The 13117-nt window shown below is 34.8% G+C and overlaps 1 protein-coding gene across 2 annotated transcripts in view; it reads right to left on the bottom strand.

The window, feature by feature from the left end:
* Positions 1–655: 655 nt before the first annotated feature.
* Positions 656–13117, bottom strand: part of LOC137572190 (short stature homeobox protein 2) — a 304156-nt gene continuing 291694 nt past the window's right edge. Inside the window, exons 4-5 of one of the 2 annotated variants that reach the window (XM_068283955.1) lie at positions 941–1230; positions 656–883 (exon numbers count right to left, since the gene is read on the bottom strand). In XM_068283955.1, coding sequence (XP_068140056.1) covers positions 701–883; positions 941–1230 — 473 coding nt within the window. In that variant the 3' untranslated portion in view covers positions 656–700. Of the gene's footprint in view, positions 884–940; positions 1231–13117 lie in introns of those variants that run through there. The other variant, XR_011031569.1, reaches the window with a different exon arrangement.

The raw sequence follows: 13117 nt of genomic DNA, 5'->3' as shown, positions 1-13117 counted from the left end.
TATACATACATTGATGTATGTACATAAACATACTCACATAAATCTACAGCTAAGCATGATCATATATGTATGTACATTTGTATATGCACATACATACATGTATTAACATAAGCAATGTATGCACAAGCGTAACATGAGCTAGAGCCAGGCCAGCGTGTGAACGCTGACCAAGCACTTTGATGCAAGCGCTCCAACAATATGTATGTATGTACTGACACTCTCCCTCTCTTTTGTAGCTGTCGCATAAGTCGCAACATAAAAATATATATGTATGTAAATTTAGCTTAAGCAAAATAATAATTTGGAATAAAGAATCAATCTAAAAACCACAACGAATGGACACTGACGTGTCCGTCTGGATCATTCATTTCAATAGAAAGGAAACCGGTATTTGCTCCTTTTACAATAGATCTCTCTCTCTCTGTCTCTCTTCGGTCGTTTTTTCGTTTGAGCAAAGCGGGCTTTGCCTCAGTAGGAGCCTAAACAAAAAAAGTTCGTGCCGCACTATAAATAACTTTACTATTGTCGCATGTGTCCTTTGATCCCATTCTATGTTATTCGAAGTATACGGGTAAAAATGTTATGATTCTGGATGTCAAAAAAAAAAAAAAACTCAAAATTTGACTGAAGTGTTAACTTAAATGTATTTTTTTTTTTTTTGCAATGGACAGTTTTTTTTTTTGTTACATTTTGGCTGGAATTATAGAATAAGATCCGTTTCGAGACCTAAAGACTCTGAATGTTTCTTAGCTTTCATTCGCAAGTCCGCAATACTGGAATCTTTATTATGTATTGCAGAAAAAGCTGCTAGATTAAGTGGGTATTGCTGAAATGAAAAAAATCCAGAGGGCCTTCCGTTTCCACTTGCAATTGCCGCTGCATACTAAAAATAGAATGACTGTGTAAAACGGTGAAATAAATACAAATTTATTACTTTTACCTGATGAGCGGCCACAGAAATAATAGCAGGATCGAAAGCTGAAAAGGCAGCTGCTGCAGCCACTGTATTCGAAAAATGTTTTACCGCTGAATGTGAAATTGTAGTTTTCGATAAATCAGCAACAATCTTGTTTGAACTTATTGTTATACTTGGAAGTGTTGTTATAGTTGAAGTGGGATCCAAATTCGACACTGATGTGGTGCGCATGCCGGACACATTTATGTAAGGGGCAACACGACATTGCTCAAGCGGGGTCCCAACCGGTGGACTTCGATTATCCAACAATATACCTATGAGAAAAATTTATATAAGCATATTAATATATTTCTACAGTCTCCCTTGCCATATTATTAGACTCATGCTTAAAAATTAAGTTTTCCTGGCTTTTCCTTTCATAATGAAACATTATCGCCAGCGTCGAGGCTTTCGGCTCAAAGTAAAAGCAATAATGTGCAATTGACTGTAAGAGGATATAAGTAGGTCTTTTATTTTAGAAAAACATCCAAAAATATTTTTTTTTCGGTTTTATAAAAAAGTTAAGGAAAGTTATTTTTAACAAATATATTTTGATTCTTAAAAGCATCGTACAAACGGCTGAGGGAAGTGAAGTGGGCTTTGGCTTGAGCTTTTTTAAAATAAGATAAGATGGTAAATATTTATGGCGTAATATACCAAAAATAAATACTAATGGAAATATTTTAAAGGACAGATCATGTAATTAATCATGTAATGCCTGCTAAAAACAAGAAATTAAATGAAGAACAAAAAAACATTATATATAACATTATTTTTTAGATAGTTTATTATACATAATATTAACTAAATGTTTAAAATTGATGTGTAACACATGTGTTTCTTCAAAGTCAATATTTTATTTCCAAAACTACCGCCTGATGGTGCCAAATTCTAAGTATCGTTTTATTCAATTCTCAAAACATATGAAACCTTTGCTAATGCTTTGTTCTTGAAACTATGTATGCTGCATATGTATGTGTAAGGCTATGTACTAAAATTCTTGAGGCGGCATCTGGCCGTCGCAATGTTGCAATCGATCTCGTCTGGGTCGTATGGCATTAATATCTTGTTATGCCACTGACCGAGGGGGTTTAGGTGGGGGTGACGTGGAGCCACTACTGGTAATTCCTCTCCCCCAGTTTGGAACGATGGCCACAATGATGGCAAAGTCTCCGGTGGATGGACAGGAGTGACAAGAAGACAGAGATCGAGAGAGAGAGGTTGAACAGTTCTCATTGTATATTACCATTGAACCGCTAAAGGTATGATCAGACATGCAGTCAGAGGTAATATTTATATTGTTGGCGTTAAAGATGAGTAGTATGCCCTTTATTGGTACGAAGATATTTTTTCGGTTTTCTCCATCGATGGTGTTGCAGGTAGCCTTTTTATTATTGAGCAGGTTAGTTAAACAATTCGGATTTTCACATACAAAATTTCTGCACAATTTAATACATGGTGCCTTTAAGATCTTAGTTTCTAAATTATTTTCTACAACATAATGTGGAACTATTACGAAATTAGTAGTGTTAAATTATAGAGGTGATAGGTGGCAGTAATTATAGTGTTCTTGTGCTAAGATCGGAATCCTTTTTCTAAAAATTTGTGTTTTGTTAATTGTTGTAGAATCTAATGAAAGTACGTTGTATATTTCGTTTTCTAGCTGAACTTCGACTTCTTGTTGTGATAATAATTGTTTAATTATTTCGATTTCAATTGCATTCAAAATGTATTTTGGAATAATTTTCAATTTGGTAAATAGCAGACTTTCTGCTTTGTTATTTAAGTGATTATGAAATATGTCTATATTGTTATTTATTAGATCGATATATGATATCGATATGAAAATTTTGTTTTGATAAGTATTTATAAAGTTACTAACTTTTGTTTGTGTTCCGAATTTATGTGATCGGTGATATTCCTAAATGGAATAAGTGTTTCTTTTTGGAATTGTTGGTTGGGTTTTAAATATTCTTGCAGGTTTGCCAAGTCTTTATTAAGTCTAATTTCATCATCAGAATTTTCTCGTGTAATGTTGTTTTTAAGTCTAATAAATCTTTGTCATCAGGGAGGTTAATTGTAATATTTCGTTTACCGTCTTTTCGTAGTCATCTAAATAAATTAATAAATTTTAATGGAAACCATTATTCTAGCTGACTCCAGGTGTACTTTCATTAACGGCTGGTCCAAAAAGTCCATCAAAATTCGCTGTCCATAACCTATCGTTAGACTGTAAGAATTTAATTTGAATTATGGTTAATAAACGTGTGAGTCTGGGTATCAAAATGTGCTCACGTGTTGGCTACTGATTTTGAGGTTTTGCTAATTTTTACACCCTCGCAGAGGGTATTATAAAATTGGTCAGATGTTTGTAACGCACAGAAGGAGACGTTTTCGACCCCATAAAGTATATATATTCTTGATCAGCATGAGAAGCTAAGTTGATATAGCCATGTCCGTCTGTCCGTCCGTCCGTCGGTGCGTATGCGTGTTACTCAGCCATCGCGATAACATTTTTTTGGGGCTTTTTATTACCCGGGTGAGATAAAGTATGAAAATTGTCAGGATCGGACCACTATATCATATAGCCCTAGAAGAAACATTTTCATAAAAATTGGAGTATCCCCATGAAATTTATTGCTGCCTACTGGGTCATAAGTCATTTACAGAGTACATGCATACACACACAGAAGCAACGCTACATGAACTGTATGCGAATGCGTGCCGTGCTTTGCTCAGTGAATGATGGAAGAAGAAAAATTGTAGTATAATGAATAATAATGTTTTGTTTGTGTATAGATAAATTAAGTTGCAGCGAAAGAAATTTCCAAAAGTAAAAATGTTTTTGCGAGGGTATAAAAACTTCGGCATAGCCGAACTTAGCTTCTTTGATATTTTGTTTATGTAGTTTTTGTCCTTTTGCAGTTTTAAGTTTAAACCATTATCTAATAAGACCTTGTGTATACTAAAAAGAGGTGTTATTTTATTTCTCCTGTTCTCCTTCCTAAATATTAAATAGCCAGTTGGTACGGCAGGTGGTTTTACCCTAGATTCATTTAGTTTTTCCGTACGTTTTTGCGTCCGATTCTCCATATTTAATTTGACAGTGGGGTAGATGGCACTAAATAATCTTGCTCATTGTTAAACTTGATTGTTTTATCAAAAATGGGTGTACGTCCGCTAAATAATTCGAAAGGTGTTAAGTTGGTGCTAGAATGAATGACATTATTGTAGGTTATTATGGTTCCGTTTAGAATTTCATAATGATCTTGAGTCAATTTTAGTTCTTTCCTTTTATTGAAGGATTCCCTATAAATTTCTGTTGGGGTTGAATGTAATCGTTCGACAGTTGAATTGATGTGATTGTTGAAATGATGTGACGTGCAGCTCTTTGTTGTACTGTTCTAGGAAGTTCTTAAAAATGGCGCTCGACAATTCAGCACCCTGATAGAAAACAATTTTCTTAGGTAAACCGAATTGTTTCATAAATATTTTAAATGCCTTTGTAACGCTTATAGAATTTCTATTCGTCAATGGGTATGCTTGTGGAAATTTCCAGAACTTAGCTATGATTGTCAAATTATAATTATTATTGATAGTGTAGATGTCAGTGTGAATTATATCTAAGGGTTCGTTCGCTATTTCAGGTAAAGTGAAAGGTGGTTTTTGCAGTTGCCTACAGTACTTAAGTGTCAAACAAATCTCACAATCTCGAATTATTTGAGGAATTTTTGTCTGCAGCTGGGGTATGTATATTGCCCGAATAAGTATTGGTTCCGTCTTTTTGCATGCGTACATGCGATTTAAGTTTTCCTTAATGCTGTCCCCCTCGAGTTTAGTATTGAGATTACTCAATGCTTGGTCTGCTCTACCTATTATTTACGTAACAATAATTGCCCATACGGTGTTTGGTCTGTGACCGTAAAGAGCATAATGATTTCTTTCACGCTCATGATAAATCTATGAAGGTTTTTGGAGAACCCATCAAAGGTAGGCAGCTGTTTTACAAAAGCCAAGATATCGGTTGGATTAAGATTCATACTGATTGAAATATTCAGGGGATTATGGGGCTAATATTTCTAGAATTGATTGAGTCGCGTCCGAAATTTGTCATTCTTTCGACGCGTTGGGGTTCTTCTTTTTTAACTTCTGGTAAGCTGGTGCTGCTTCTAACAAGACCTAAGACCTAACCTAGACTTGGTCTTGCTTACTAGGTTACTTTTGGACATTTGCACTAATTGTACGATTTAATTTTCCTTTGTTCTCCTCTAGATATCACCTTTTTTGTTTTGTATTCTTTTATTTTCTTTTCTTTGTTGTTCTTTTAATATGGCAGACGACTTTACAACTGATGATGTCTGTAAGACATATGTATGTGTGTGATTAGTTCTAAAAATTTTATTATAGTGTGGGCCCAACGGTAATGTGAATTTAAGGGTTTTTTTCTTTACAATAGAGACTATGTGAAAAATTAATTTTGTTGCTTAATTGTTGAGGAATATTAATTTCCCTCTTATTTCTTCTTCACTTTTATTTGTGTATTGTTTTTTATTTGTTTTTTTTTTTTTTGTTCGTTATTACGCTGTAAACTCTACTGGCGAGGGACACATAGCTGGAATTTGCAAGCCAAGCAATGAATGTATAAACAAATTTGTTTGTACATTGCTTGCATATTGGGGGGAGTATACTGAAAATTGAAAGACAACATTTTCTTCTGTTTTCTTTTTTTTTTTTTTTTTTTGTATTTCTTTTTTCCTTTGTACACAACCAGTGATCAGAACTTGGTTAATACTTTAAATTTAAGTGATCAGCACTTAATGTCTGCTTGGTATAAATTAATATTTTGTATCTATATATTTGCAATTTATTTTGACTTTTCCTCGCTTTTTTTTTTTGTTAATTATATTTTTTCCCAGACATTATTACTCTGTCACACACTTTAAGTTTTATGAAGCACAACCGATTTTTAGAGCGAAGCTCTCTTAGGCACGTCGCGGTAGGAAATTATTTTTAAAAATCGTCAGTCGTCAGATCTGCAGCGCGTCAGATTTTTTTTCTTGTAGCGCAATAAAACGATAATTTATCCATTAACTTCTACATGCCAATGTAGTTCTGAAAGTGTGTGTTGGCCTCCTCTGCACCTGGCCAGTGGTTCAAATGATGTAGAGGTCGTCGAATATTTTTTTTTTTTTTTTTATTATATGCTTTTATTATAAATATGTACATACATATGCATATATACATTGTACATAAATATTTCATCTGTACTTAAATATGTATATTTTGTATAATAATTATGTTAAAAAATTTTTTAGAATATATGTATGTATGTATATATATGTATGTATGTACATACATATATGAACGTGAAACTTTATGTTTATGTATAACTTTAATTTATGTATGTATGTATATTATATATCGTATTTAATCTTATATACATACATATGTACATGCATATGTTTTGTGCTATGTACATATTCATTTACCTGTAAAACCTATACATATACATAGACATGTGTATATGTATGTACATATATCTATGACAGTACATACATACATACATACATATGTACATATCAGATTTGGTCTTGTAAACGTATGCATACGTATACATAACTACATACATATATGGAAATACGTATGTACATATGTATGAACATATATACATATGTTTGTATCTATGTATAAGAGTTACGCTTAAACCAGAGGGCCGGGGCTAACTTTGACCACGTCAAAGTTTGTATACCCTTGCAACATTTTTGGTAACTCTTTCCTTACCTAAAGCCATCAAAGTGGAAAAACGTTTAAGCTAAAAAGGCTAATGTTTCCGAAAAACGGCGTACAATCTTAGCATAGGAAATAACGAAGTTATTGACAAAAGTCACTGTTTTCGAAAGATCGTTCCTATAGGATCTATATGATATAGTCACCCGATCTTGATCAAATTTGGCATAGTCGTTTATATGTATAACTAACTCACCAATATTAATTTCACGACAATAGCTCAGAAAATAACGAAGTTATTAAGAAAAGTCACTGTTCGTGACTTTGTCATTTGTATGGGAGCTATATGATATAGTGATTCGATCCGGCTGAATCCGAGATATACAAGCCTACATGCAAAATTTCAGCTCTGTAGCTCTTACGGTCTAGGAGGAGTTTGCGTTGATCCAGACGGACGGACGGACATGGATATTTGAACTCGTCTCGTCGTGCTGATCAAGAATATATATACTTTATATGGTCGGAGATGCTTCCTTCTATGCGTTGCACATTTTTGACCAACATTAATATACCCTTTTTGCAAGGGTATAAAAAGTATGTGTACACAAGGGCGTCGCCTAGTACTGGCATGGGGTGTTACCTTCACTCCCCCAATATTGCGATCAATTTAGTGAGACTTCAAATCGAAATGTATTAACAAAATTCAGCTACACTTCAGTGACCCCCTAAATTCGACGAATTCTTAGAGCTTCGCTCTACCCGGGTGTCCCGTGACACCTCATTCCTTTTTTTTTTTTTTTTTTAATTTTGAGCATTTGGAGGAGCTTGTCCGTTTCCCTGGTGGCTTTGGGTAATTCGGACGTTATTGCTATTATAACTATTTATAGCCGTTCCTGTTCTGGTTGTTGTTTCGGTTTGAGTTATAACTACCTCGGCTATAACCCCGTCCTCCTCTATTGTTTCTTCTGTCATTGTAGTAATTGTTATTACTATAGGAGTTGTAGTTACCTCGGCCATTGCCTCTACCTCTTTGAGTGTAGTAACTACGTCCTCTATTATTTCGTCCGCGCTGAAATAGTACTGTGCTAACACTTCCAGTCATTTAAGTGCTGCAATGGATATATTTACCCATTGCATCATTAAAAGTGACGAAGTTACTTTTCATGCTCACAGTTCTTTACCATGGCACCTATGTATGTACTTTTTTGTTGAGAATTTTTCGGCATTATCAGGGTCTAGGCCATCGTCAATACCGGCAGCCTCAAGTTGTTTTCGCAAGTTGTCTATATCGGTTGCATATTGCAATGCTGTTTTGCCTTTTTGTTTTATGTTTAACAGTTTGGCTTTTAATACGTCGGTTGATTCAACTTTGACGTTACCCTTTAGTTTGTTGATTATGCCTATAATTGTGTTTTCATTCTGTAACCTGTAATGGATTGTTCTTACTATTTTCGATTTGATTATTTCAACTGCCAAACTGCATTGTATTTCCCGGTTATGTTTCAATTTCGATATCAATTTCTGCATCAAGGTCTATCATTGGCTTAGACTCGTGTAAACCTTCTAGCTGGTCCTCATCGAATTCTGCTATATGATTTTAGGTCTTCTCGTATTGTTATTACAATATTTCGTCTTATTGTTTAATCTTGTCTTCAATGTTTGTTTAATTTTGTTACATTTCAATGTAACCTATGTTCTTGAGTTAATTTCTCATTAACCTCGTTTATTGCAATTCCAATATTGTTATATTGTGCTTTAATAATTGTCGCATGGTGTACCAATGTATCATTTCTTATTGTTTTGCTGAAATTAATACATTTGTACGATTTTTCAAATTTGACTTTATAAGCATTTATTGTTTTTGCTAATGTACTCCATTCCATTGTTCAATGAAACAATTGAGCATCTAGCGGTGCATGCGCAGCATCAATATGAGTGTTGTTTCCAGTATTGCGTGTGTTTCGCTGGTATTCTTTATCACCACATAGGGTAATGTGCTTAATACGATGCCTTTCGCAATACTCTGGAATGTGTCAATGTATTCGTTTTCGAAATGATTTATTGTAATAAATTATCTATGCTTTTGTAATATTATTAATGAATTTAATGTAAAAGCTGGGTGCCTCTAAATTTCTTCAACAATTTCTGTCATATTGTAAGTTTATTATTTTTAAATCTTGTCTAGGTTATTGGCTCTACTCATATATCTTTTCTTTGTTATTTTTTTGGTGTTTTACGTAGAGGGTCAATAAAAATTGACACACTGACACAATAGTTAGTATAAGCAGCAGCAGCTATAAAGCATTAATATCGTCAGTGTGATCAATAATTTTGACATTATTGACCACATTCGTTGTATAATATTCTTTTGCCTGGGTCTCGTCGCTACCGAACCAACCAATTTTTACAATTTAAATTATTCGTTCATAAATTTTTTGTAGAACCTTTATAAAATGTATCAGGTCGTTTGGCAGGCTTTCCTTAGCTTTGGGATTTCCTTTGCGGGTTGTGGCGTTGTTTTTATACCCTTGCAAAAAGGGTATATTAATTTTGGTCAGAAGTGTGCAACGCATAGAACGAAGCATCTCCGACCATACAAAGTATATATATTCTTAATCAGCACGACGAGACGAGTTCAAATAGCCATGTCCGTCCGTCCGTCTGGATCAACGCAAACTCCTCCTAGACCGTAAGAGCTACAGAGCACCTAGGCTTGTATATACTGCAGGCGTTGTATATCTCGGATTCAGCCGGATCGGACCACTATATCATATAGCTCCCATACAAATGACAAAGTCACGAACAGTGACTTTTCTCAATAACTTCGTTATTTTCTATGTTATTATCGTGAAACTTAATATTAGAGAGTTTATTACGCTTATAAACGACTGTGCCAAATTTGATCAAGATCGAATGACTATATCATATAGCTACCCTAAGGAACGATCGGTCGAAAACAGTGACTTTTGTAAATAACTTCGTTACTTTTACCGCGATTGCTTTCAAATTAAACATTTGTTAGTTTAGTATATCTGTTAATGACTGTGCCGAATTTGATAAAGATCGGGTGACTATATCATATAGCTCACATAGGAACGATCGGTCGAAAACAGTGACTTTTGTAAATAACTTCGTTACTTTTAACGTGATTGTTTTCAAATTAAACATTTCTTAATTTAATATATCTGTTAATGACTGTGTCGAATTTAATAAAGATCGGGTGACTATATCATATAGCTCCCATAGGAACGATCGGTGGAAAACTGTGACTTTGGTCAATATATTCGTTATTTCCTATGATTGTAGGCCATTCTTTCACAAACATAAGCCTTTTTAGATAAAACGTTCTTCCACATTGATGGCTAATAGGTAAGGAAAGAGTTACCAAAAAAGTTGCAAGGGTATACAAACTTTGACGCGGTCAAAGTTAGCCCCGGCCCTCTGCTTATCTTTGGCTTTGCAAAGTTGTGTATTGTAGAGTATGTTGATAGGGTGTTGGTTGTGGCTTTATTCTTTTTTTCGGCCAATTGGCTTCTTATGAATTCTACCTCGGCGTGTAATTTCACCGAGGTATTCCAGTTAATTGTATTTGGGCTGTTTAGTAGCCACAAAATTTCAAACTTTCTGGCTTTTAGTTTATTTGCCACACCGGATTTCTTTTGCATCACTCTACTTACTGTTGTTTTTAAATTTATTTAGAGAACATTTATTTGGAAAAATTTAATGGCCATCGTCATTAAGATATATGCCATTCATTGCATACCAAAAAAAATGATTCATTATTTTTTTTGTTTTTCTGCTGCGGCAATTGATGATTGATATTGGTGTTTGAGATTATACATTTAATAATTAAAATTGAATTTAAACCGGCTCGAGGTCAATCTTACAAAAGAAGATTATTTCAAAGGTAACACACAAAAAGGTGAGCAGGTTGTCTGTATAGCTATTTCAAGAACTACCAAGTTCTATCATCAGCAGACTTTTCTAAAGAACTCCAGAATTGCAATAGCCATACCATGTCTTCAACGCTAAAACTAGTTGGGAATTACATTGCAAAATAACGGCGTGCCTTCCGTTAGTGGTAGTTCTTGAAATAGCTATACAGACAACCTGCTCACCTTTTTGTGTGTTACCTTTGAAATAATCTTCTTTTGTAAGATTGACCTCGAGCCGGTTTAAATTCAATTTAAATTTCAATAGGTCGCAATCTCTAACCAGATAACACTAACGGAAGGCACGCCGTTTTTTTTGGAATTTTGTATTGTATTGTATTTATATACAACCATGTAAATGCATTCATATGTATGTACATATTTATGTATGTTATCATTATATATGTATGTACATACATACATATGTTTGTATCTATGTATAAGAGTTACGCTTAAACCAGAGGGCCGGGGCTAACTTTGACCACGTCAAAGTTTGTATACCCTTGCAACATTTTTGGTAACTCTTTCCTTACCTAAAGCCATCAAAGTGGAAAAACGTTTAAGCTAAAAAGGCTAATGTTTCCGAAAAACGGCGTACAATCTTAGCATAGGAAATAACGAAGTTATTGACAAAAGTCACTGTTTTCGAAAGATCGTTCCTATAGGATCTATATGATATAGTCACCCGATCTTGATCAAATTTGGCATAGTCGTTTATATGTATAACTAACTCACCAATATTAATTTCACGACAATAGCTCAGAAAATAACGAAGTTATTAAGAAAAGTCACTGTTCGTGACTTTGTCATTTGTATGGGAGCTATATGATATAGTGATTCGATCCGGCTGAATCCGAGATATACAAGCCTACATGCAAAATTTCAGCTCTGTAGCTCTTACGGTCTAGGAGGAAGTTGTAAGTATAGCAATAGAAGACTCTGCGCAGATTACAGGAAATAGAAGGTTGTAGTCAGAGCAGAGAACCTTGAAAGTTGCATGAATGGCATAGTTACAAGAACAACGACTAAGGGTTAAAGGTATAATAGGACGTCTACTCCATCTACATGGTACCGACAGCTTTACCTGAGCCAAAAACTCAGGCGACCTCCAATTAGGAACTTGTGCAAAAAAAAATAACCCCAAGCCAACGGTTAATTGAGGAAGAAAGGTTAATCAAAAGAAGTATACTTAAGCTTAAGCTTAAGAGCAAATAGCAAGAACTGCTTTTGAACGGATTCAAGTTTGCCTATAGAGGCTTTGGACTTTTTGCCATTTTTATGCAGAGGAATGATATACGACTCCTTCCAACTAGATGGAAAAGAGGAAGATTCGACAGACAATAAAAACAATTTTAAAATGGGCTTACATAATGCGTTTGTACAGAACCTGAGTACACATCCAGGTAGACAATCTGGCCCCGGAGAATAAACAGGTTTAACTAGTTTAAGTTTGCTAAGTAGAGAACTTTCATCAATTACTGGATTGAAAATACAAATAGCTTTTTTAAATGATAACGATAAGAACTTGCTAAATATTCCGTTGCGAAATAAGTTGTTTTGAAAAAACTCGCAAACATATCGGCAGTTTCCTGATCAGTACTAGTTTTTTATTTATTTATTTATTTACGTCAACTAACACAGCAGTCGACGAAAAAGCTTAAGCTAAAGACAGATAGTAATTAAATGAAGAAGGTAGCTTAGCTTTATACACAACTAAACATCCCCGGCCCGGTGGAGGTGTTTTATTTGCACAAGGTGCCAGCTATGCCCCGATTCACAGCCAATGTGGTCAGGGATGAGTTGCAGCCAATCCAAGTCCAGAATATTTTCATTGGTTTCGCTGTAGATGATTAAAAAGTATAGCGCGAAGAGAAGTGACAGAAAGATGAGGAGAGATAAGGTGAGAAAGGTTGTTAAAAGATTGGCAAAGAACACGAAGTGGTTCGTGAAGAGAGTAGTTAGACATCTACTAAGGTGAATAGGAAAAAAGTTTCTGGTCCGACGTGAGGGAACACAAAAATACAGCGTATCTAGTAAATTGGTAGAAATTACTTCGCCGTTGACTAGTTTATGGAGAAAGAGAATGCCAAAAACTTCGCCGTTGACTAGTTTATGGAGAAAGAGAATGCCAAAAACAAGCCTACGGTTATAAAGTGAAGGAAGATTAATAAGAAGAAGTCTGTCAGAATAAGAAGGTAGGCGAAGACCCGGGTCCCAATTTAGACCGCGTAGCGCAAACTTAAGGAATTGCTTCTGTACCGATTCAATACTACGCTGGTGAACATCATATTGCGGGTTCCACACTGGCGAACAATATTCTAGAGTAGGGCGAACTAACGAAGTGTATAAAAACTTTGTTACATAGGGATCATCAAATTCTTTGGCCCAACGTTTAATGAAGCCGAGAAGGCTGCTTGCTCTGTTGACAATTGAAGAAATATGAACATTAAATGAAGGTTTAGGGTCAAACATAACGCCTAAGTCTTTGAATGATGGAACACAA

This window comes from Drosophila tropicalis, unplaced genomic scaffold (genome assembly GCF_018151085.1).
Source record: "Drosophila tropicalis isolate 14030-0801.00 unplaced genomic scaffold, ASM1815108v1 contig_258, whole genome shotgun sequence".
Taxonomy (NCBI): domain Eukaryota; kingdom Metazoa; phylum Arthropoda; class Insecta; order Diptera; family Drosophilidae; genus Drosophila; species Drosophila tropicalis.
The sequence above is the reverse complement of the archived record's forward strand: the minus strand, read 5'-3'. Positions and strand labels throughout refer to the sequence as shown.